We start from the raw sequence: 24,833 nt of genomic DNA, 5'->3' as shown, positions 1-24,833 counted from the left end.
TTTTAATAAATGCATTCTTACATTCAATCAACAACTTTACCCACTTTCCCTCCATGTATGAGGTACTGGCCAGGTATAAAAGATATACAAATAAAACACAGAGCTCATTGAACTCCATGAGCTTACAATTTGTAACAGTGGAAATGAACACACAAATTAAATGCAATAAATCACAGGGAATGCTGCTATGAATCAGATGAACTCCATGACTTAATACACAATACTTAAAAATTTGAAAACTATGAGTAGTTCTGAAACAAGACTAGGTAGGAAAAATAAAATGTGAAAAGGAACATATAAATGAAGTAAACAAAAATAACTAAGAGCAAATACTACAAAATACATTAAATTGAAGTTTTAAGCAATAAAGTCCTAAAGTATGTTTTTTTACAACATTCTTTAGTGTAACCAAACTGTCAATTCAGATTAAAATTTAATTTTAAGCTTTTCCTATTCAGACAAAAGGTCTAATGTCCTAAGAATAATTTACCAGTACACAGAAAGAAAAGAAAGCTAGAAGAAGAAAGAAAAACACATCTGCCAGGCCCCTTGTTTCTGAGGTATTGCCATCTCAAAGGCACTCACCAGTTTCACATCTATGCTTGTGGCACCAGCATCCAGGGAGTTTTCGACCAGCTCTTTTACAACACTGACTACAGAAGTGATTATCTGGGAACTTGAAAGAAGACGAACTGTTGCTGCAGGCAACTGTTTCATTCTAGCTTTTAGCAGAGGATCTAAATGATAAAAGTGCAATTTAAAAAAAGACTTGTTACATATTTTAATAGTTTAGATAACAATAATCAAGATACAATAACAATAATAACAATAGTAATAGCTCACATCTATGGAGCCTTACTTATGCCAGGTCTAGCTTAAGCATATACAATTTTAATTATCTCTTACCAAAACCCTTTGAAAAAGGTGTTACTATCACGTCTTTTATAAGAGTATTGAAGAAAACTAGTCCAAGGTCATCCAGTTATCAAGAGACAGAACTAAAATTTAAACATGGGTAAGTCATTTAACACTTATTCTACTTTATATACATAATGGTGCAAAAACTCCACAATAACATAAGAAAAAAATCAGTTTTTCTAACTTCTGCCAGCGTTTCTGTATTACTAAAACTCTCTACAGTCTGATCTTTCTACTAAACTTCAACCTGGTATTTCCAACTGTCTGCTGAGATCATGAGCTCAAATTCAAGGTATCCTAATCACAACAATCCATTTATTCAAAATGTAATCTGGACTGCGGCCCTGCCAGGGGGAGAACCACCAGTGTCTCCTGAGATCTGCGCCCTGTTGGAACTTAGGACGCTGGGAAACCAAGCAAGCAGCTCCCCTCTCTGGTAAGCGGCTGCAGTGTGGCAGACTGCGGCCCTTCCAGGGGGAGAACCACCAGTGTCTCCTGAGATCCAGGCCATGTTGGAACTTACGAAGCTGGGAAACCAAGCAACCAGGCTGCCTCCTTGCTAAGCAACAGTGAAGCTACTGGTGCACGGCCTAGAGTCAAACATCCCACTTCCCCTACCCCTCTTCTCCTGTTCCCCCCATTAGCAAATGGGAACCAGAAATCTGAGCATCTCCTAGGAGGTTGACCACAGCAAATAAGGGGGATTTCCTTCTACCATCTCTTTGAAGACAAATATTTTTATTACTGTTTTGCTCTATTCTGATTAATTCTGCTCAACATTCTGTTTTGATAAGTTCTATAATGTTCTGTATTTCATTTCATTTTGATATACGTGACTGAAAGAACAACTATTATAAAGATAACAAAATATACTTGTGATACCTATTACTGTTATCCTGGTAACCTGCTGTGAAGTTCTGTACCAATTTCACTGTACGATCTTAGTTGGCTTTATTCTGTCTTGTTTTGTTGTATTTTACTAATTTCAAAATAAAAATTTTAAAAAATGTAATCTGACCAACTCTTAAATCCCATCAATTCTTTCTTTGGGGTCTTGCACATTTTTTTTTCCTTTTTCTTGGTGGAAGAGGTACTGAGGATTAAACCCAGGAGTCTGGGCACACACTCTGTTACTGAGCTACATACTCAGCTCTAGGTCTTCCTTCTTAATCACCCCATGGCACTAGTTCAAGTTACCAACACTACACAATTTCCTAATTAGCCTCCATGACTCTGGATCACTGGTCAACGTACCTATTAGTTAAAATGATGTCAATTACACCAAGAACAGCAACTACCATTTATTAAATTAAATGCACTTTATATATGGGATCATATATATATTTATGGGATTCAATTCTCTAAAACATGAAAAACAAGTACTACATAAAAGCTGTAATTATTATTATGATCACTTAAGATATATGAAAGAAGTATAAAAGTTGTCAGGATACACACAGAGCTTCTTGTATCAACCTATCAATACAATAAAACCAGGAAGTTATCCAGGAAAGTCTTAATGCTCCATGAAAACCACAAGCTTGCATAGATACCACTGCAATGTCACACAAAAAGTCCTTACAAAGACATCTGCCCAACAATCCTCTGCTCATCCATGCCCTAACACTAGTTATTATTCATTGTCACCATGGATTATTGTGTTAAAGTATTTGATGTAATTTTCAATTTTGCTTTCAAAACCTTCCTCTTTCCTTAACTTCTTTGAACATACCCAGTTTACTCTGGCACGTGTATCCCCACTGCAATGCTCTGCAGTTCCTATTACAATGCTATTCCCAAGTAAATAAGATTTTGGGGGGAGTCACTCTTGCTTTGTTCTTTTTCTTAGGTCAACAGAGATTTCAAAAAGTTTTTGGGTGTCTTACCAAAGTACTTCTAAATTAGAAATTTTATCTTAAATGCACTTCCTTAAATGTCGATTCAAGTATGCCCTGATGTAAACTCATAATAGATTATTAAGTAGATCACTGAAAGCACATAAATATTGGAATGATGAAGACGAATGTGTTCTAACATGATTTCTTATAAACAAAACATTGGGTTGGAAGGTGCCTCAGTGGTAGAATGTTCCCCAACACCATGAGAAACACATACACACAAACATTTAGCTAATAAAACACAGTGTTAACACTGACGTAGGGGAAGAGCAACCGTGTTATATATTGAATGTAATGGATGATCTGCTTGGTTGGCAAAGACCTACACAGGCTGCCATCTTGGGATGTGGCCAGTCTTGTGACTTAACAACAGTTTCCCTGGCATGTCATTAGTTTCACATGTTTTGAAGAGTCACACTATCTTTTAAATCACTGAGGTCTTTTGAAATCAGGCCTCTAGAATTACTGTTAATCTGAACTAGTTAAATCTCGGCATGTGAGAATCATTGCCCTCTGTATTACTCTTCTTTTTTTTTTTGTCTTTTTCCTTTTTATCGGTACCGGGGATTGAACTCACGACTGCCTGCTTGCAAGGCAGGCGCTTATGCCGCTGAGCTAAACCTCCAGCCCCTGTATTACTCTTCTTAAAACACCATTCTAATCTTGTGGCTCCCCAAAGTTAAAAAGATAAAGCTCAAATCTGTGTGCTGGTGTTTGAGGTCCTTAATATCTGATCCAATATGATAATACGAATCTCTCTGCTAGTAATTATTATAACCTTCAAACCCTATGATCAAGAAATCAAAAATAAAAATCTCATATGAAAATTCCACATTTAAAACATCCAAGAAGGAGGCTGTCAATGTACTGTAATGCCTAACTTCAGAAAAAATTTTAGGAAAATAAACACTATCTTGACAACATGCAACTCCTGAAAAGTTTTGTCTCTTGCACCAAACAATGGGTTGACCCCAGACTAAACTGACTTCAACCCACCATACCAATTCCATAATTTAACATGACTAGTTACATGCTTATATGATAATTTGATCCTGTGAGACATAGTTCCAAACAGAGTATCAATGCAAAAACAGAAAACCAGTGTGGAAAAACAAAACAAAACATATAGGTCAGTTTAGGATTTTTCTCAAGCAACATAAACAGAGTCATGTGAACAGTAACTGAGCAAGAAATCGAGTATAGATAGTATAGCACACAAACTTTAAGGGATGCATTACTGGAGAGAGGCAACATACTGGCTTTTAAGGGTTTTAAACAGTCACAATTCATTATATAACCATATTTTGCTATACACAAGGCAATGCTGACTGACATCCAAACATACTAGTACCCTCACAAAGCACCTTCACTATTCTGAAGTTTCAGACTGGAGTCTCAACTCTGGTAAGGGTACAGAGGTCCTGCACTATGTAATTTCATAGTCACCAGCCACATACAGCTGTTGAGCCCTTGAAATGTGGCTAATGCAAACTGAGATGCACACATACACATTAGATTTCAAACTCAGCATAAAATAAAATCCAATTCAAGTTTTACATGATTATAATAAGATACAGGGCTACTTTACACATATTAAACTACAATGCCATGTTTCAACCTAGGTTTATTCCCCAAATCCCCATGAGCTCAAGGTGGTACTTTGGGGAGATGAAGAGACCACAGGGCTCTGATACCCATCTTAGACACTGATACAGTTATAGCCAAATGTGAAGCTGGGAGGTAAAGCCTGGCTAGAGGAGGCAGGTACCCGGAGGAGTAGCCTGGATGGGTCTCTCCCTCTTTTTCCCCTCTGCTTCTGACTGCCAGGCCATAGGCCATTTCTTCTCTGTGATACAGCCTGTGATGGAGCCAGCTGTTTATGGACTGCACCTCTATAAACTGTGAGCCAAAAAAACCCCTTATCTTCTTTAACTTGCAAGTGTCAAGTGTTGTGTCTCAGTAATAACAAACTAAGACATACATAACACATATTAAAATTAAATACATTTCTTTCTTTATTAATGTGACTATTAGAAAATTTCAGACGATGTGACTTATGTCAGACTGGAAAACTAGACAGAGTAATAGTTAAGAAGGCAGACTCTGAAATTAACTACTTTGGGTTTTAACCTAGGTATCATATTAGCTATACAGCACTCTAAAACACAATCACCTGATTATAAAATGGGGGAAATAATGCTATCATATGGTGGTAGTTAGAAATAAGGAAATACACATATAAAATGTATAGTAGTTGGCATATAAATGCTAAAAGACCCCAGACTAAACTGACTTCAACCAAATTGCTAAATGAACAACCCATCTTCCTCCATCCTATACCCCTGAAGGGGCTAACCCATTAGGCTTGGGTTCAAGTTCAGTATTCTATGTTAGTTTGAAAATCCCAAGAATCTAAGAAAAACACTGATTAATAACAGGTTAGAACTTAGCTGCAACTCAACATTTACCTGTTCTGGGCAGTCTGCCTACCCTTATCACCTTTGACTCATTTCTACAACACTTATTCCAAAATCATATTTTTCTATATTTTTAAATCCCTAATTTCATCCTACTCTTCCTCAATCTTTGTTTACTAAGATTGTGGCAATGCATAGCTCGAACTCTTTCACACTTTGCCTACCCCATTCCACTGTGTACTCTGGTTTCATCAGACGTCTGCATCTCTATCCACACTCTTACTTCTCTGGGACCAGATCAATGCCTCTTCTTTAATGCCATGAATGTTTATGCTCCCCTAAAAATCATGGTGAACCCACAAGGTCATAGAATTAGGAGGAGTGGTCTTAGGAAAGTAAAGCTTTCACGACTGGGATCAGCGCATTTCTTACAAAATCCAGAGTTGCCTTCTCCCCTATCACATCACATAAGGACACAAAGAGATGGTGCCATCTACAAGTCACCAATCAGGTCCTTGTCAGATTTGAAGTCCACTTTAATGCTATTCTTCTAGCTGCTGGACCCATGAGAAATGTTTCTGTTGTTTACAGGTTACGTAGCACTTACCATCTATGGCTAAGGTACTAACATTTTACGCTAATTACTGACACTTTCATTTAATTTCATTCAGTGCATTTCTCCACCACAATTTTGGCACTGAAAGCAAAAATTTAAAACTCTGTCCCTCAACTCTACTATGCCAGCAATTATCTTCTCTTTTCTGCTGTTTTATGTACCACCAGGGATTGGACAAGACCTCTGTACTAAGCTACATTCTCAGTCCTTATTTTGATTTCAGACATGGTCTCACCAAGATGCTGAGGCTTGAGCTTGGGCTCCTTTTGCCTCAGGCTCCCAAAGTGTTGGTATTACAGACAAGTGCCACCATGGCCAGCTTTGCTTTTCTTGTGAAGCCAAAGTTGCACAGATGCCCCGTATTGATTGTCATTAATTCCCTATCACTAACTTGTTTCTATAACCCTAGCAAAATTGCTACAACTTTAATCACTGTTATAATTCTATTCTCTTCAAGTTCACTGATGATCTTTTGAGTCACTAAACCCTATCCTCAGGATTCACGCTCTTCGACCTACCTGAAACATATGATGCTGTTCTCTAATTCTCAACAATATTTCCATCCATACTCCCTTGACCACTCTATAGTCTTTACTTTTCCCAGGAATGTGAGCATTTCCCAACCCTTCTTCTCTCCTTAAGCATCTTAAGACCCAAATCAAAATCTATATCCCTAAAAGTGATGTCTCTCTTCCCAAACAAAGACAAGTATTTATAAATGACCAGTGCTACATAAACATTTGTGAAACAGAACTCATCACTTGGCCTTTCCTTACATGTTCCACTTAACTTTGCTGTCTCTCTTCACAGTATACTGTTGTTTATCACCAAAGTTAAACACTTCCATTCCTTTGTTAGCAATCTGTATGTATCTGTACTCCTTATTTCCTCCTAATGCAATGCTACATGTTTTGGACGCAGTTCCAGTATTACCTGAAACACAACCACCCAACTGGAATGATCCCTCCGTGTTTCGCCTGCAGCATTCATGGGATGCTTACTACATACCATCCTTACACTGTGTAACTTCAGAGTGCAAGAAATTATGTAGCATGTATCCCTAGACGACAGAGCAGTTGCATTACTTCACTCACCTTGAGCACTTCATCAATACTAGTAAGCCACTAAAAATAGTATTATCAGTATCTTTTTTGTGCCAATGTAAACATTACAGGATGTCACCATTGCCTTAACTCCTTCCCTTCATATTGTAATTTCAAACTTGTTTCCATTCATCCCTAGACCAATTTTTTCAGGACTCAAGGGCCTTTGCTGCCTCCAAGTAGGTTGGAGGCAACCTGAACTTAATATACTCCAAATTGATATCAGAATCTGTCTTTTCCTCCAGTATTTCTTGATAACAAAAATGACAGCTAAGGTAAAGACTTTGTATACCTTATTTCTTAATCCTCATGTGTATCTTCATGTAATCCTTATGTATATCATCATTTCTCTCTTACAAATGAGATTTAAGGTGTGATGACCTTTTCCAAGATCAGACAGTACTGTATGGCAGAAGTGTACCTTTATGTTTCACTCCAAAAGGTCATACTCCTAAACATTTTCCAAGCAAGCGTTCAAAGAAAACCTTGACAATGTCACAGTAACTGTCACACTTTATATTCTAGGACCCAGTCCTTTCTACCCTGCTTCTAAATACTTCTCAAACCACTTCTATTTTCAGAATGGTCTCTGCTCAGTCTCTTAAAATTTCTCGTTTATAGCTAATAAATATTTATACTCTAATTTTAGCTACCTATAAGATAGCTAAAAATTTCATATTGTTACCTTACTTACAATTTTTATAAAATTTCCAACTGCTATGTCAAGCCCAAACCCCTTAACAATTGGATCTCCACCTATCTTTCCAATTTCCTACCACCATACCTTTTAGCTTACATCATTCCCTTCTAGGATAACTTCAGTCTTGCAGTACCTCTTCTTTACTTTTAATCTAAACTCACCAAGGTCATTCTTTTTTCCTTCCCTCCTACCTCAGAGTTCTTTGAGGACAGAGATTCTATATTAACCACATACAGCATCACTAGAATGTACCAAATGACCCTCGAAAAATAAAGGGCTGATGCCAGGCTTACAAGTTCACGGCACAGAGTATCTGAAATGCTGGGACAATGATTCTTCCATTTTTGCTGAGAGGTTAAGTGGTACACTGTAGAGTACGCTAATGACCAGCAATTCAATTAAGGACACCAGGTGTACCTAAAAAAAGAATTAAGGATCAGAGAATTCATAGATCTTTTTTTTTTAGGACAACACAAGTAATTTAAAAGGCAAACTAAACCTAACTCAAAAGATAGATAATGTATTTACCATATCTTTTAAGTCAACATTCTCTTAAGTCAACGTTTGAAATGTTTTGGCAAGTTACTTCAGAAAAAAAAAAAAAAACTTCATGAACTGCCAAAGTAAAGGTAATATTTCAAAGACGATTCAAAAAAATCAAATCTATTCCTCTCCATTCTCAAACAATGTGAATCCTTGATATCCACGTGTTCGCAGGATGTACTGGTGCCTGCACTCAGCGCGGGGATACTTTAGAATGACACCAGCAAAAACGGTGATTACAGGTCTTTATTGGTAGCCCTTGTTGGAACTGCCTAGCACATCACAATACCATGCGCCCTCACAAATCAAGTCACGGTTGTTGTGAATAAATGTTTTGCCTGGAAGACAACTTTCCTTTTAAGAGGGGCGCCCAGAAGCGGCTGGGAAATGGGCTGCAACAAAAAGCCGAACCAGGCCACTGCAGCTGCGGGCTCCTCTGGCCGCGCGCCCCACCTGAGCCGCTCCGCCCGCTTCCCGCCAGGGAAGGCGCCCGCGGCCGCAGCCCGGGCCCAAGCAGGCGCCAAGTCGAGGAGGAGCGGGTCCCTCAAACCTAGGACACTGTAAGAACAGACGCCTTGGAGCCACACGACACTACCTTCCAGCTCGTGCGAGGCAGGTAATTACCATCCACCAGCAAGCAGGGAGCAGCCAGCATCCCACCCAGACCCCCGGCCCGGCTTCGCGCGACGCCGCACTCGCCACAGTGCGCGTGTGCGAAGGGGCGGGCACTCGTCGCGCCCCATAGTCCCGCCCCTCCGGGAGGCGAGATTGACGTGACTAGTAGCCAATCCCCTGGGAAGGAGACCGGCCTGGACAGCTTCCGCCCGCAGTGCCCTGCCTGAGCAGGCCCCGAAGAAACGGTGCTTGGGCCGCCGGCGTATTCTGCGCGGCGCTAGCAGCCTGGAGCGAACGGCGGGTGAGTGGGCACGGTGGCCTCCGGGCTTGTGGGCTTCAAAGGGTCGGTACGGGCCGAGGAGAGAAGGGGAGGCTGCAGCTGCCCCCACACCGCCCCCTTGGGTCCTCGCCGTGACCCCACAGGACGGTGAGCTGCAACCTCGAGGGGGGGGGGGGCGGGAATCGGCAGCTGGGGCTCCCTGGACGAGGGGGTCGGTTCCGGGGGCGGCGCCAACTCCCCCTAAGCGGTCTACGAGTCTTTGTTCGCTGATCTAAGGGAGGCGCGGCACCTGCGGGGACGGGGTTTTTGCGTCCGGGTGACCTCACTACCGCGCCGGCTCTGCCCCGCCTCGCCTCGGAGGTGTAGATCTATTTTCTTTTTCTTTCTAAAAATTTTTATTTTTATTAGTGTATGTTTGTAGGTACATAGTTGCATTCATGGGAGAGGGGACACGTCTGATTCTTTTTATGTCCCCTTCCCCTCTCTCCTGATATGTCAGTTTTAGACCTCTTTCCAACCTTCTGTTTTCCATCTTGTGGAAAGTGGGAAAAATATCTTTGTCGGGGATAATTCGGAATATACTGTAACACTTAAATATTGTATGTAATAAATACTGACTTGGAAGTATTTACTCACGGACATGCTTAGGAGAGACTTGTGCTTTGTCTTTGTAACTTTGATCTCTCTAAACCTTGATGCCTATTCCAAAGAGCTTCAGAGTGGGGAAAAAGTACATTATGCTCCGAAAACGCTTACTGGATAGGCCATGAAAAAATCTCTCTCTCTCTCTCTCTCTCTCTCTCTCTCTCTCTCTCTCTCTGTGCTAATTCTGTAATTAAAAAAAGGTTTATATGTTTTCAGATAGGAGCTGTTACAAATGTACCCCTTTCTTGGGATAATGGGTACTCTTAAAGGACAGTTTGATTTTAAGTTTAAGGAATTCATAAGTCCAAATAAGCATCATCACTGAAATGACTGAGAACTATTGCAGGCCCTTCCCTTGGTGTTCACCTTGAGCATAAAAACAGCATGCAGAAAACCTAAGAGAAAGTAAACAAGATTTAGAGGAGTTCTCTAGAGAAATACTCAGAAAAAAAAGTCACCACTTTAACCTAGTTGTGTCACAAAAGTGAGGCACAGATGTTATCCCTTGACTATATAAATTTTGCACTTTGTCAAGGCATGTTCTTCCCAGATTCAGTATTCAGAAAAGGAGTGCTTTGAACTCTGACTACTGTATGTACTAAACAATATCTTACCTGTGAGAATCTGGCTACTCATGGAACTTGCTGGATCATATCTGTAACATTTTGTTGCTAAGTTTAACTCTTGGCTTTGTTGCTGTAGTTGTTGTTTTGTTTTGTTTTTGAGCCAGGATCTGACTGTGTAGTTCTGGGTAGCCTTAAACTCACTGTGTAGCCCAAACTGACTTCAGACTCCTGTACCTGCTTCCCGAGTGCCGGGATTTCAGGCAAGTGTCATGATGTCTGGCTAACTCCTGACTTTATTTTGTACTCATGATATTTAAAAAATGTAGATTTTTCTCTTTTTAGTTTGTGTTTTCCTGAGCATTATTTAGTTTAGCAAAATCAATGGGCTGAAAGATAAATGGTGATAGCAAGTTTTGTTACCATTCTGTAAATTCAAATAAATGTTAAGGATTCTTCACTCCCTACATCAGCATTTACAAATATCATATTTTGGGGAGTGTGTCTGTTCTGTATCAGAATAACAGGGAAAAACTAATTGTGGTGGCTTTTTGTCATGTCAGAATTAGGAGTGTTTTAGTTTCCTGCTGCATCAGTGTTGCTTCGTCTCTTCTCTTCCCCACAGAGCAAACATGAACGTTGGAGTCGCCCACAGTGAAGTGAATCCGAATACTCGCGTCATGAACAGCCGGGGGATGTGGCTGACCTATGCATTAGGAGTTGGCCTGCTCCATATTGTCTTACTCAGCATTCCTTTCTTCAGTGTTCCTGTTGCTTGGACCTTAACAAATATTATACATAATCTGGTAAGAATTTTAACCTTATTCTAACCACTTAAAAAAATTAAGGTTCACTGGTTTCCAGGGGTTAAAGGAAAGAAGGAATGGGGACTTCATGTTTAATGGGTTCAGAGATTCAATTTTGCAAGATGAAAAAGGTTCTGGAAAAGAATAGTACTATGATCTTTCCATAAGTCTATGAATATACGTAATACATTATAAGCAAAAATGAGGCTTTGCCAGGTTTGGGGTGTTGTGTTTTGTTTGCAGCCCTAAGACTTACATCAAGGGCGTTGTGCATGCCAGGTGCATGTCCTACAGGCCCAGCAACAGTGTTTTAATCACTTAGTGCGGTATAATTCATGTACTATCAGATCTACTTATTTGAAATATATGCTTCATGAATGAAAAAAACATACAATTCACTGGCTCATAGTACATAAGAATTAATTTTGAAGAATTCTGATCTGGCGTAGGATTTTATTTTTTCTATCATACTTGATTTTAATGTAGGGCTTTTAATATAAGACATTTTTCTTTGTCTATATAGACTCTAGAAAATAGTCAATTTAGTAAAAATTATAAGGTACTGTAATGCCAGTTATAAGGAATTGACTAATCAGAATGCTTCAGAAGCACTTTTTGGTCAATTGGAGTCTAATGAAAATAATTTAGTTTTAATTAAACATTTCTAAATTATTTAAGTATACTTTCCTCTTTCAATACAGAAATTTTGAGCTTAACCATACTTAGCATCTTATGTGATACCTTAGCTGCCTCTTTTTTTTAATAGCAACAGTTTTGAATACTGTGTACCATTATCTTCAAAATGGCTACTCAGAGTACAAAACATAACCAGCTGAGTATGGTTACACATGTCTGTAATCCCAGCACTCAGGAGGCAGAGGCAGGAGGCTTGCTTGGAGTTTGGGGGCCAGCCTGAACTATAGCAGTAGACTCTATCTCAAAAAACAAAAAAAAAAAGTTATAAATCATAAAGATTCCTACAAAAAAGAAACAAACAGATAATAACAAATCTTTCTTTGCCACAGACTAAAATAAACTAGCAGTATAAATGAAGTTAACACATATATTGAAATAATTTTAAAACACTTAGCTGCTGTTTGGGAGTTAGCTTGCTATTAATTTGTTATCCAAACTGAGACTTTTCTTTCAGGATAGAAATTTTGAGCGTGATCATATTCAGCATCCTAAGGTGCCCTAGCTTCTCCTTGTTGACTGTCTCCTGTGTTGTATTAGTTCTACAAAGTATGAAGCTTCATTAACTCTGCTGACCTTGTCTTACATCCCTGGAAATTGCCTGTTACCAGAAAAATTTAAAAAGCCATTCATTCAACAATCCTAATAGTGACTTTTCTTGTTTTTAACAGCCTAGTAAAGTAGAATGAAACTGGGTGTGGTGGGTCAGATGTATACTTCCAACACTCAAGAGGTTGAGGCTAGATGTCTAACCACAGTCTGGGGCCATGTAACAACTTAGTGAGACCTAAAAAGAAAAAAAAAGGAGGTGTAAATCACTGTGAGGCCCTTGGGTCAATCCCCAGTAATGTGTTGCCGGGCGGCTTGGCAGGGGGAGTGTAGAATAAAAGGGGAAAACCAGCCAACAGATTTTTAACTGAATCCATATGAAAAATTAAAAAAATCAAAGAACTGAACAGCAAGACAGACAAATGTAGGAGAAATAGATTTTTTAAATAAATACTTTTTTGTTGTTGTCTTTTTCGTTTTTATTGGTACCACGATTGAACTCACGACTGCCTGCTTGAAAGGCAGGTGCTTATGCCGCTGAGCTAAATCCCCAGCCCCATAAATACTTTTCTTACTGTATATGTTTGAGGTTGGAGAAAGACAAAAGATGATGTGCTGATGAAAGTCCTAAGTGAATGTCCAGTTAGTCCATTTTATGTGATAGACTGTGATAGGATAAACACTGTTGTGTGTGTTTTAAGAGATAGGGTCTTGCTAAAATTCCCAGGATGACTTCAAACTACTAGGTTCAAGGGATCCTCCTGCCTCAGCTTCCTGAGTGCTGGGCACCACCATGCCCAGCTATGACTCATATTCATCTTGCCAGATCACCTTCCACCTCAGACTAAACAAATGTAAACAGAACTCAGTGTAGTCATGGCGTATCCCCCACCCCTCAGTCTCCTCCTTTGACTTTGCTCCTGATCTTACCTGAAGACACCGCTGTCTGCCCAGTAAGCAACCCGACAGCTGAATATCAGTGGCACGTGATTAAAGTGTCCTCCAAGCTGAGATGCTGTGAGAGTAAAGGGAGTGAGTGTTAATAATAACTACTCCAAAAGAAAGGTGTAAACCGGAACCCAAGCCTTCCTATGCCAACTAAAACAGTAATCACGCTCGCCTTTGGAATACCTCCTCCTTTTCCTTGATAGTCCTTTTCCATTTGGTCAAAGCCCTGTGTGACCTACTTTACTATCAGCTTGATCCTCACACTCATTCTTTTCCTCAAGTAAATTATGCCAATACATCACGGGCTCCAGAAGATCCATTACTAAGGGTGCAGAGGCAGGCAGGGACTGAGTCTTTCTCAGCCATCTGAGACACAGGCACTGTACCTGTGCAGAGAATCATCCTGCTGCCGTTGTTTTAATATTCTTTCCTACTTCCTGCCCTGAGTGCTGATTCTCACCTGCCCAGCCAAACTACTCAGGTATCACCTCCTACAGGAATCTTAAGTTCTCTGAATTCTGTATGTATTTCTTAATAATTTTGTAATTAACAGTTCATCTGTTTTATAATCTTTTCTGTCTGTCTAATGACCTACTTAAGTGTTTGCTAAGTAACTTTATTCTTCCCTCGTGGCACAAAGTCTCGAATGTACTTTAGAAACCATCTTCCATCTTCCTCTGCTAGTTTGCAGGTTGACTGAGACCAGCATAATATATGACCACAGACAGACAACAGGCAATTGCCATCATATAGGAAAACAAAATTCTGAGGTATTTATTAGCTCACCACACTAAAACCCTAACTCAGCATAGATGTAGCAATTACATGACTCCAAATTTAAGTCTGCTTTTAAGATAGCTTATACTAAACCAATTAAAAATGTTAAAATACATGCTTTTAAACATAGAAAGGTGGACCTCATTGTTGTAGTCAGAAAACTAATACTGTATTTGCCTTTCTGAACCACACAGTAGAAACATACCGGGATTATTTTTATTCATTGCTATAGTTCAGTTACTAGTGCTTCACAAGATTATTGGCTGTACTTTAAAAATGAATTTGATCACATAACAAAGCTGTTGAAAAAAAAAATGAATTTGAATTCTCATTATTTTGATACCGTAAGTATTTACTAGGGGCTAACCATGAGATACATACTTTTGTTTTCAAAAAATGTTCAGAAAACATTGTTTGTGGTGCTAGGGATTAAATCAATGCCCTCACATATGCTAGGCAAGGTCAAACACAGATTTAATCTTGTTTGCTTAGAACAACAAACTGTTTGGATGTTATAGTCAGATATTAGTAAGTGCGTGTGGTTTGGAAGAAAAGAATTTATCTTTTTTTTTTTAGACATATTCTAACACATTTGTGACCTAGTGTGGAGATTCTTAACTTTAAGTCATATATTCCTGAGAATTTGAATGCACACATCTTTTCATAGTTTCCTTCTAAGCCCTGTAAAAAAGGTTTTTATACTTACTACATAAACTCTCTTTAGCTTAATGCTGTCTTCCAACATATCTAATACTTGATCTGTGCCAGTTCTTATTCCTGAGGTATTCAGACTAATGGGAAAACATTATGAAAAACCCATATATATTGTGCTGTAATAAAGGCATTTGCAGTGAAATTCTGCACAAGTATATAAGCAGGTTAATTATTACTAATGAAGATTTCACTAAGGAGTTGTCCTTTGAGCTGATCTTTCAAGAATAAGACAGTTGACAAGGTGGTATGAAGGCTTTGGCCTCAGCAATAAGAAACCTTTCTCTCCTCTCTATTTCCTGAGTATTTTTCATCATACTTTTGATAGCAGTTTCTGCCCTACCATTTAGTTGGTATGCATATTTTTTCTTACCATCCCTTAGAAAACTGAATTTTTTTCAGGGATGGAGACATGTAAAAGTGAATTGAGTCAAACATTAAACCTATTATATCAAACCATCTTTGTTGCTTTGGAAGAAAACTACTGAGGTACAAAGGCAGTTCTTACATTAAGTATTTCAAAACCATTTTCTCCAGTATAAAGATTTCATTTTTTTATCAATTTATATATCTCCCATTTTACAAGTAGGCCAGTGTGAAAACATTAGCATTATATATTTAGAAAAATGTAATCCTGTTTCCTAATAGGAAACGTGTTAGCCAAAATGTAAGAATGGGATGCTACTCTGATGATACCTTTTATTTTCAATTTAGTGAGAAAAATTGAAAACAGTTGCTTTTGGTTGACTTTATATTGATTTTTCACCAGGTAATATGTGTATAGCTCAGGAAGGTTCATTTGCCACACTGAAACTGGCCACAGCCTTTCACTAATCCATCACAGATAGCTTGGACACATGTTACTGCTTATGGCAGGGACTAATTTCGCATTTGATGTTGACTGTATGCCCTGTTGTTTGTTTTCCAGGGGATGTATGTATTTTTACATGCAGTGAAAGGAACACCTTTTGAAACTCCTGACCAGGGTAAAGCAAGACTTCTGACTCACTGGGAACAACTGGACTATGGTGTGCAGTTTACATCTTCACGGAAATTTTTCACAATTTCGCCAATAATTCTGTAAGTGGTAGAAATATTTAAGTGTAAAGAGGATTGAATAACAGGAAGATTTTTCAGACTGAATTAGAATTAGAAACAGAATATTTCAGGGCTGGGGATTTAGCTCAGCGGCATAAGCGCCTGCCTTGCAAGCAGGCAGTCGTGAGTTCGATCCCCGGTACCGATAAAAAGGAAAAAGACCAAAAAAAAAAAAAAAAAAGAAAGAAAGAAAAAGAAACAATATTTCATTGAAAATTTCTATCACTAAGTAGCCACCTCAGAATATAAGACACAGGCAAAATTTCTGACAAGTTAAAATAAACCAGTTCTCACTTCAGTTACACTGGGAGGCATTATGTGTTTATCAGTGTACATGGACATTCTAGGATAATGGTCAGATGTATTCCAGCTCTTGACCTTACATTCCCTTAAGAAAATGAATAATATTCTGTGTTGTACTGTCAGATTCATACTCCCTCAGAGGTGAATTAGATGACAGAAGAATTTTCTTGGCCATGCAACCCTATTTAGATACTCAGACTCCTTGGATAAAAAGTATAGTGGAGGAAAAAAAGAGAGTTAAGGCTCTGTAAGACAGACCTGACTTAAATCCTGAATCTATCATTCAGCCAGTCTGGTTTGTTCATATATCAAATTTTATCTACTAATATCTGACAGTTTTGGTGTTGTGAGAAACAAATGAGATACCTAGTTGTAAAGCATCTATTGTTATATCTGATATATATGTAACTTGCATTACCTGATATTTAAGACCCCACAAGATAATTCCTGCTTCATTTTCCTTTTATGTGAAAATTTTATTCCAATGCAGCTCGCACCTGATAGGCTCTTCTAAGCAGCTGTGTCATTTTGAACACATTCCCGCTGGCTTGAACCACCAGTGTCACATGCATGACTATCCCACCAGGCAGCTTGTACCAGTGGTGGTACAAACAGATTTAATCAGTTTTATTGATTTTTTTTTTTTTTACTAAGAAAATTCATAAAAAGTTGCTCAGGAGGATAGTCTTGCATGTGTACCCCTGGCTCAAGCCACCTGGCAGTGAAACGTAAGAACTATAGCTCCATCGTGAATGTGTTAAGTAGCATTTCTTGATTGATTTGTGGGTGATTCTGTTTCTGTGCCTTTGCCTCCACTCAAGTTAAGGTATAAATGACAAATTAAAAATTTAGGTATAAATGACAAATTAAAATTCAATATGTGCCTTTTTTTCTCTTAAGAGTTTATAAGTACATAGATTGCTTTGAATCCTTAATGGCATGCACACATAGGTACTTTGACATATACCTTAATGAAGCCTGTGCTGTACCCCTTGTATGTAATACTGTATCCATGATAGAATCAGTGCAGAAAAACTTTCTTTCTGGATTCTGATAGAATCAGTGCAGAAAAACTTTCTGGAATTCTTGAAGCTACTAAAGAGAGGATAGGTTTTAGATAGACAGTTAAGTAAAAGCATTTTTAAGTGAAAGTAATCATCGTTATCATTATCAGATGATAGATTTTTCTTCTTTTATGGAAATTTTGAGTTTAGTCCCATATAAAATTAACAAAAGAAAAACATCTGTATGGTCTAACAAAAATAAATGGAATAATGGTTATTTAGACAATTCTAAAGTTGGATTTTGGCTCTGTTGCTTTTAAGGTATGTAAAATCTTGACATGTACCTAACTTTTAATAAGAGCTGTGGTAACCAAGTGTACCTATATTTAATCTCCCTATTTCTCAAAATATAATTTTTACGCATAGATATGATTTCATATATTCCAGTTAAATTCCTCACATAACTAAGAAAATATCATTAAAGCCATTGAATAGCAAGCACTGACCTTATTTTCTATTTATTTATGTATTTATTTGGTGTCAGGGATCAAACTCACGACCTTGCACTTGCCAGGCAGCTGAGCTAAATCCAGGGCCTAATGCCTGGGAGGACAGCACTCTACCTTACATCCCCAGCCCTGATTCTTTTCAGAGTGCTTTCACATTTTCATATTTGATTTTGATATGTTAAATGTGACATGTAGTGTTTTGTCAAATTTTTTGCTAAAAGAATAGAATCTTTTCTCAAATCTCAAATGCATAAACTTGCTAAAGCCCTTGAAATCTGTTTGGAGTCAGGAGCACAAATTAAACTTTAAATGTCTGTCTTCCATTATAGGGTTTTTTCCCTGTATATGCCTGGCAAATAAATGCTTTCACACTCACTCCCATCTGGGTTTGGCTCCCCTAGAGAATCATTTTAAGATTTTTATTAGGAACTAGGTAATTTTCATATAATCTGTGCAGTTTTCATTAAAGATAAAAAGGAGTCATGGGCTACAGGATGGAAGGAGAAGCCATAGCAAGATTTATTATTTTAAATCTGTCTGATTATAGATCAAACCCATAATAATGGTACCAAATCAAGTGGACTCAGTGCAGAGTACTATCCTGTTTTGTCTAATGAAGGAAGTATAAAAACAGTCTTTTAGCATATGAAAGCAGGGAGAAGAATTTAGCAGTTGAGGAATATGGCTTATTCGGTGGAAAGAATTTTCTGGGTATTTTTGAAATAGGTGGAAGATGGTAGAATTTCTCAATCTAGACAATTCTAAAAGTGATATAAACAGATCTTTGACTGTAATATTTTTAGTCATACCTGCAAGCAGCTGTTTTTTTCTAACCATGCCACACAAGATACTTACTTCCCTTTTATGATGAGCTAATGACAGTAATTAGAGAAACAGTTATAATAGTTTGCTTGTGTACTTTAAAATCAAACAAACACATATATGAAAACTACCTTCTAAGACATGACCAAAGCATGACATACCTTTTCTATGTTAGAAATAGTCTTTTAATAGGTGATATATCTGTACTCTCATTACCCTTGGATAAAAACTAGACATTCTGGGCACGATGATTTTATGATCTTAAAGATGATTTACACTTGTTCAGTTCTTAAATAGATCTCTGCATACATGTGTTCAGTTACAAAAAAGCAGTTGAAATTTTATAACTGTCTTTCAAGTTCCCAGTTAGATCTGTTGTAGACCTGTTGAACTACAGTGTGGAATTGAGAACACAAAGAGGTAACCAGATGTTTGTTTCTTACTAAGGTACTGAACTGTCTATACCAAAACCCTACTTTTCAAAACTTTACACTAGTGGTCCTTAACTTTTTGATGAGTCACAAAGCCCTTTGAGGACATGATAAATGTTTTGGATCCAGATCTTCAGGAATGCATATCTAAGTACAAAACTGTACCTGAATCTTAGAGGGGATATGAAAACTGTCTGAAAGGCTTCTGCTTTAATGGAGGCTAAGTAGCAGAGCATGCTGTCAAATCCATTTATCATAGTCACCGAAGTACAAAAGGTACACTTCCATTAAACAAATTTCTAAACGCCGAAGTAAATTAACTTGGGCCCAAACCGAAATTTTTTATTTTAGTGCTCAAAAATAGTTTTGCTAGGGGCTGGGGATTTAGCTCAGCAGCATAAGCACCTGCCTTGTAAGCAGGCAGTCGTGAGTTCAATCCCCAGTACCGATAAAAAAAAATAAATAAATAAATAAATAAACAGGAAAAAAATAGTTTTGCTATTAGGCAGTTTGTGTTTAGTGACCTTTTTTGTACCTGTTAATTTTTAAAATTCTAAGTAATTTCATTTTTGGATGTTACATGTTTTCTTAATTTTTATTTCTACAGATACTTTCTGGCAAGTTTCTATACGAAGTATGATCCAACTCACTTCATCCTAAACACAGTTTCTCTCCTGAGTGTGCTTATTCCGAAAATGCCACAACTACATGGTGTTCGGATCTTTGGAATTAATAAGTATTGAAAGATTTTAAAACTGAACAAAAATTTTTACAGCTACTAAGTTTCCTGTAAGGAAGGAGTAGTTGGTAAACTGCACTGTTTCTGTGATAATGTGAAATGAGAGGTATTTGCATTGGGGAACCAATTGCTGGTTTTTCATAATGCTATCTTGAAGTGCAGAAGTCTAAAAGATGCCTCTGTTTAAAGCATCTGGTACATTTCTGAAGAGAGGCTTTGTTGGCAAGCTGGGCAGGCCCAGCTTATAGATTAATGGCAGTACAGTGAGGATGTAGTAGATAAATCCAAGGAAATATAAGATTTGTAAGAATACAGGACCAACTTAACTTAGAGTGAATGGGCATTATGTTACAAAAAGACAATTTTAATCAGTCACAGTCTTAAGGAGGCTTACTTGTGAATGAGAATTATCTCTATACATGTTTGTTATAGATTGTTTCTATTACCATATATGTTCCTCTTACATAAGAGGATTTATGCCCTTTTGTTTCTATAAGCCAGTTTCTACCGTACAAGTATGATTTTTGGTTTTGCTGGCTAAATATTGTGTGTTGGTAGATAAGGCCAGTTTTGCATTCGTTACATTACAGAATTTGTGAAGGTCCTTTCATGACTGGGGGTGGAAGATACCAGGTATCTTGCAGGCAGCCTCTGAGTCAGCATCTAATTTTGGAACAAAGTGGGTTTTACTGGTTTTCTAGATACAAAGCTGCTAAGCCAATTAAGAAAATAATTTATTTCAAGCAGTTGAAGTATATGGTAGTTTAAAAAGGTCTGCTTATTAGGTTGAGCAACTTATTTGGTAAAGCCATCATTCTTTAGGAAAGGAAATATAAAATAACCATATTGTTACCAATGGTCGCAGAAAATGTTTATCTAGCAGTAGTACCAAAGGAAGTGATAGTCTTTTTTTTTTCCTTTTTTTTAGCAAGTCTGCAGTAAAAGATGGCATTGTCTTTTTTAATCCTTCCAGCTGTCAAGTTTCATAGTTTTCCATTAATATTTTGCCTTTAAATATTGTTACCAAATGGTAACTATTTCCAGAGCAATGACCACATTAAATTTTTGTGACTTAAGGAAGCTTCCTCTGGTTGTTAATATTAATTGCAAGAAATAACTATATACTACTTGGAAAAATAAACACATCCAAAAACATGGTTCTGACATAGAGTCTGAAAAATTCCTTAACATTTATAAACAAAATTAAATGAAAAGAGTTGTGGGTCAAATTAAGTCATTTTGTGTCAATAAACTGTTATGAATAGTTATCATTGTTTCCTATTCCAAAAGCATAGAGCTTAGAAATCAGTTGTATGATACAAAGTTGCCTTGGTACATTTGTCTTTGCCCATGTTTTTTTAAATAATTGGTAATCTATACTTTAATAAAATTTTTTTCGGGTGTAAGATTATTTCAAAAGTCTTCCCAGTTCAATCATCAAAACTATATTAACATGTCTCAACTTTTTTTTAAGAACTGAATTTGTAAAATTACAATAACTAAAAATATTCCTCTGTTTTACTTTGTGTGTTTGTTTTATTTTTAAATAATATCTTGCTGTGTAGTCCTGGCTGGACTGCAACTTACTATGTAGCTCAGGTGGCCATGAGCTTACAGTGATGCTTCCCTAGCCTCCCCAGAGCATCTTACTTCATTTTAAAGTTTATCTCAAAAGGCTTATGTTTTGTGTACATACATATTTAAGGATGGAAATTGACCCTAACATTTTCTACTTTCTGGTTTCACAGTTTTAAAAATACTTAGATATCTGAGGACTCGTCCAAATGAGGTATTAAAGACAGTTTGTATACAAGACAAGCCATTTCCCTCCCTGGAGGTACTTGGGTTATAATAAATGAGTAGACAAATATATGTTATTTTGTGTAATGATGCTATGGGAAAAAATTAGGCAGAAGACAGGCCTAGAAAAGCCTGCAGTAGCAAGGTTTTCCGTGCGATGCTTTCTTGGGTGATAACTGTACACAGGCATTGCTGATATGAAGAAGCAAGCAGCACAAAGGTCCAGGGAAAGAATGGCAGTAGAGCCGGTACAGTTACCAAGGTTCCTGGGCAGGAATGAGACATGTCAGAGAGGGGATAAGACAGCCCCCGCGACTAAGGAGAAATAAGCAAGGAGGAGGAGAATGGTAGCAGAAAAGGGCAGGAAAAAAGTAAGGGCCAGGCCATAAAAGACTTCATGGATCAAGATAATAAGTAGGTTTTGCTCTCAGCATGACAAAGCCACTAGAGGGTTTTGAAAGGAAGGCGAACGGGATCTGATTTTAAAGATCCCTGGCTAATCATGCTGGGAATAAAGGGAGCAGAAAGTGGGAAGTATACTTGGAAAGCTACTACAGACAAGGAGAGCTTGGACTGAGAAAGCAGAGATGTTGGGTTTGGAGTCTCCAGTGCAGTTCAGCTCTCAAGTCACTGATGCCCTGGAGGTGGACAGCAGGAGAGTGGAAAAGTGATTCCTGGGTTTTGGCCTTGGTGTCTAAGTGAATGGTTGTGCTAAATATGGTGGTCCATTTCACAAATTTATGTAGTTTTTTAAAGGTATTTTTAAATTTGTAATTACTTGGGATAAAAGCTAGTACCATATTATAATTGCTACCAATTTCATATCAGGAGACAAAATGTGAATAGTCATGAGCCTGGAAATCTCACTGATTCAGCATCCATCAGTGGATCTTTCTTGCAGTGATGTCTTACCAGTGTTTATGATTTTCTGTTTCTCATTTCTGTGTTTATTTATTGGCATTATCCTGTAGGAAAGATCTGTTTCTGCTCCTCTTACTACTTATTAATTTATTCCAGCACTTATGGACCCATGAGTGTGTTATTCTTTATCATTAATCTGGTGCTAAACGGTCTTCCAGTAGGGACCGCTGGAAGTTATTCCAGTTGGCTCCTGTGTCCATTTTACCTGCCTCCCTTTAGGTTTTTGGTGTTATTTTGGACATACTAAACTACCTGAGGTTGTCATGACATCTCCTTAATAATTGTATGAATTAGCTTTATAATGGTATTTATCTATTAGTTACAAAAGCCCTCAGAAACCATCTAATTCATCACCCTATGTTAGCTGAAATCTTCACTAATCATTATTCCTGAATTTCCTCCTGTTTTAACACTAATAGAGAAAGATTTACAACTATAAGACAGATTCCATTTGGTAATGGAATTTATCATTTGTTTTACATTGAACCTGCTCCTTATAAAGTCTGGCTATTTAAAGATAATGTTTAAACTGGTATCAACAGCAGTACTGTGGCCTTTATTTTTCTATTCAGTAGTGTTTCAGATCTTTTCCACATTCTAACAGTCCTCTAAATTCTAGTTTACTTTTTACTACATAACACTATAAAATTAGTGGTAAGATGTGCTGCATGCAGTACCACCCCCTTGTTAATGAAGTTTTTGTTTTTTAATGCAGCTTCATACTGCTTTAGCTGTTTTGACAGTCCCACATCACTGATTCCTTTTATGGTCACCAAAACCTCATATCTTCAACATATGGAGCTGTTAACTGATGATGTTCCTTTTATATGCTTATTAAATGGATTTATTAAACTGAAGGCTAGGACTCCTATTTCTTACAGAAGCTCTCATCTTGATAGGTTTTAGCCTATTTATTCACCTTGTCCAGCTAAAGTTAAATCTCAAGTGTCATGTAACATGTCTTCCATATTAATATAAGAAACGAGTAAAGGTGGCACAGATTCTGTTCATGAAGCAAAATGCAGCATCTTGGTACAGACCAATGCAGTTTAATGTCTTAAGAGGACAGAAAAGTGTGACCTGCAAAACAGTAACATGGCTTACATCTGATGTGCAAGATGGGACAATTTGCCTCTCCCCCAAAAAAACAATTTTGACATGTCACAGGTTTTTGTTTTACTCCTCAATTCCAGTTTCACTTCAAAAGATTCAACAATGGGGGCTGGGGATTTAGCTCAGTGGCATAAGCACCTGCTTTGTAAGCAGGAGGTCGTGAGTTTGATCCCCGGTACCGAAAAAAAAAAAAAAAATGATTCAACAAATCATGTTAAACGTCCTGGGAAGACAGGCCTAGGTAAAATACCCAAAACATTTGGAGTAGTTAGTGCTAACCAAGGAAGGGGAAACAAGCATATTCTTTTTTGCTACTTTTGGGAAAAAACAGTTGAACATGATGAAGCGTACATTCTGATCCTGGGTACTCGGGAGACTGAGGCAGGAGGGTACCTGGGAAACGGTGAAACCCTATCTCAAAAGGACTGGGAATGTCGCTCAGTGGGAGTGCTTGCCTAGCCCGCACAAGGCCTGGAGTTCAATCCCCTACCTATATGCCCTCCCCCCACAAAAATTATGTTACAGGTTTTTATTTTACTCCATAACTTCAGTTCCACTTAAAAATGATTCAACAAATCATGTGTTACATGTGTTTAACATTTTCCATTTAAGGGCAAATGGATGCATAAGCATTGTAAACATCAAATTGAAAATACCAACTATCTTGGATATGTTGTTACATACTGGTTCAACTCTAGTGGGTGATATTTCATCTCAAGTGGGTGGGTGGGAGTCACAGAAGTCGTTTACATTATTTTCAGTACTGTTCATATGTGCTGGTCCGCTTCCCGAGGTATGAAGGAGCCAGAGAAAATAATTTGGAAAGAAAAAAATTACTTATTAAAGCACAAGCCTGGCAATGCAGCCTCCAGTAGCCAATATGAAAGACTGCATACCTAACAGCTAAATTAGGGCAGGGTTTTTATCCTGTAAAACCGCAAACAGCTGCTGGTCTCACAATGCAGGGGGGTGGGGTTTGCAGCACACTACAGAACAGGAACACAGCGGTTACATTTCTTGGAAAGAACAAGGTTCAGGTGGGCTAACAAGCAAGTTTAGGGAAACATCCTGTTCTGCTCTTAGAGTTACCTTTGATCTTTCTCTTGCCTCCGTAGAGACTTATGAGGGGTTTTATATAGGTTACAACACATAATCTATAGTTAGAAAAAAGATTTAGTAAAACATTTGGATTTTTCAGTTAACACAGTAACTTACTCTATATCCTAACTCATTAGTCAAGCCTTTGATAAGTAATGGTGATGACAGTGACTCAGCTATAGCTCTAAAGTTCCATAACTTTAAATTTATTAG

At 37.9% G+C, this 24,833-nt stretch overlaps 2 protein-coding genes across 14 annotated transcripts in view; one reads left to right on the top strand and one right to left on the bottom strand.

The window, feature by feature from the left end:
* Window positions 1–24,833, bottom strand: part of Pms1 (PMS1 homolog 1, mismatch repair system component) — an 87,527-nt gene that overhangs the window by 61,384 nt on the left and 1,310 nt on the right. For 3 of the 12 annotated variants that reach the window (XR_010050924.1, XR_010050926.1, XR_010050925.1), the window contains exons 1-3: window positions 8,791–8,917; window positions 7,946–8,069; window positions 586–737 (exon numbers count right to left, since the gene is read on the bottom strand). Coding sequence is in view for 8 of the 12 variants with exons in the window: in XM_063259434.1 (XP_063115504.1) it covers window positions 586–717 (132 nt within the window). In the remaining 4 variants the exon portion in view is untranslated. Of the gene's footprint in view, window positions 1–585; window positions 738–7,945; window positions 8,070–8,790; window positions 8,920–13,276; window positions 13,362–24,833 lie in introns of those variants that run through there. The other 9 variants (XM_063259434.1, XM_063259435.1, XM_023561068.2 and 6 more) reach the window with 6 other exon arrangements.
* Ormdl1 (ORMDL sphingolipid biosynthesis regulator 1) lies at window positions 8,978–21,209 on the top strand. Of its 2 annotated transcripts, none has more exons than XM_003478670.5 (4): window positions 8,978–9,111; window positions 10,924–11,104; window positions 15,711–15,862; window positions 19,557–21,209. In XM_003478670.5, the coding sequence occupies exons 2-4, from the start codon at window positions 10,931–10,933 to the stop codon at window positions 19,690–19,692; spliced, it is 462 nt and encodes a 153-aa protein (XP_003478718.1). In that variant the 5' UTR covers window positions 8,978–9,111; window positions 10,924–10,930; the 3' UTR covers window positions 19,693–21,209. The 2 variants fall into 2 exon arrangements, with proteins under 2 accessions (XP_003478718.1, XP_063115508.1); XM_063259438.1 differs by lacking the exon at window positions 8,978–9,111 and adding an exon at window positions 10,542–10,561.

The sequence above is a fragment of the Cavia porcellus genome, unplaced genomic scaffold, assembly GCF_034190915.1.
Source record: "Cavia porcellus strain 051 isolate PalLab524CR breed Dunkin Hartley unplaced genomic scaffold, mCavPor4.1 scaffold_12, whole genome shotgun sequence".
NCBI lineage: Eukaryota > Metazoa > Chordata > Mammalia > Rodentia > Caviidae > Cavia > Cavia porcellus.
This window is presented reverse-complemented; position numbering and strand designations above follow the sequence as displayed.

Coding starts and splice junctions, on each gene's coding strand:
- Ormdl1 (XM_003478670.5), top strand. CDS start 10,931: ATGAACGTTGGAGTCGCCCACAGTGAAGTGAATCCGAATACTCGCGTC. Junction 11,105..15,710: donor CAAATATTATACATAATCTG/GTAAGAATTTTA, acceptor TTTGTTTTCCAG/GGGATGTATGTATTTTTACA. Junction 15,863..19,556: donor ACAATTTCGCCAATAATTCT/GTAAGTGGTAGA, acceptor TTATTTCTACAG/ATACTTTCTGGCAAGTTTCT.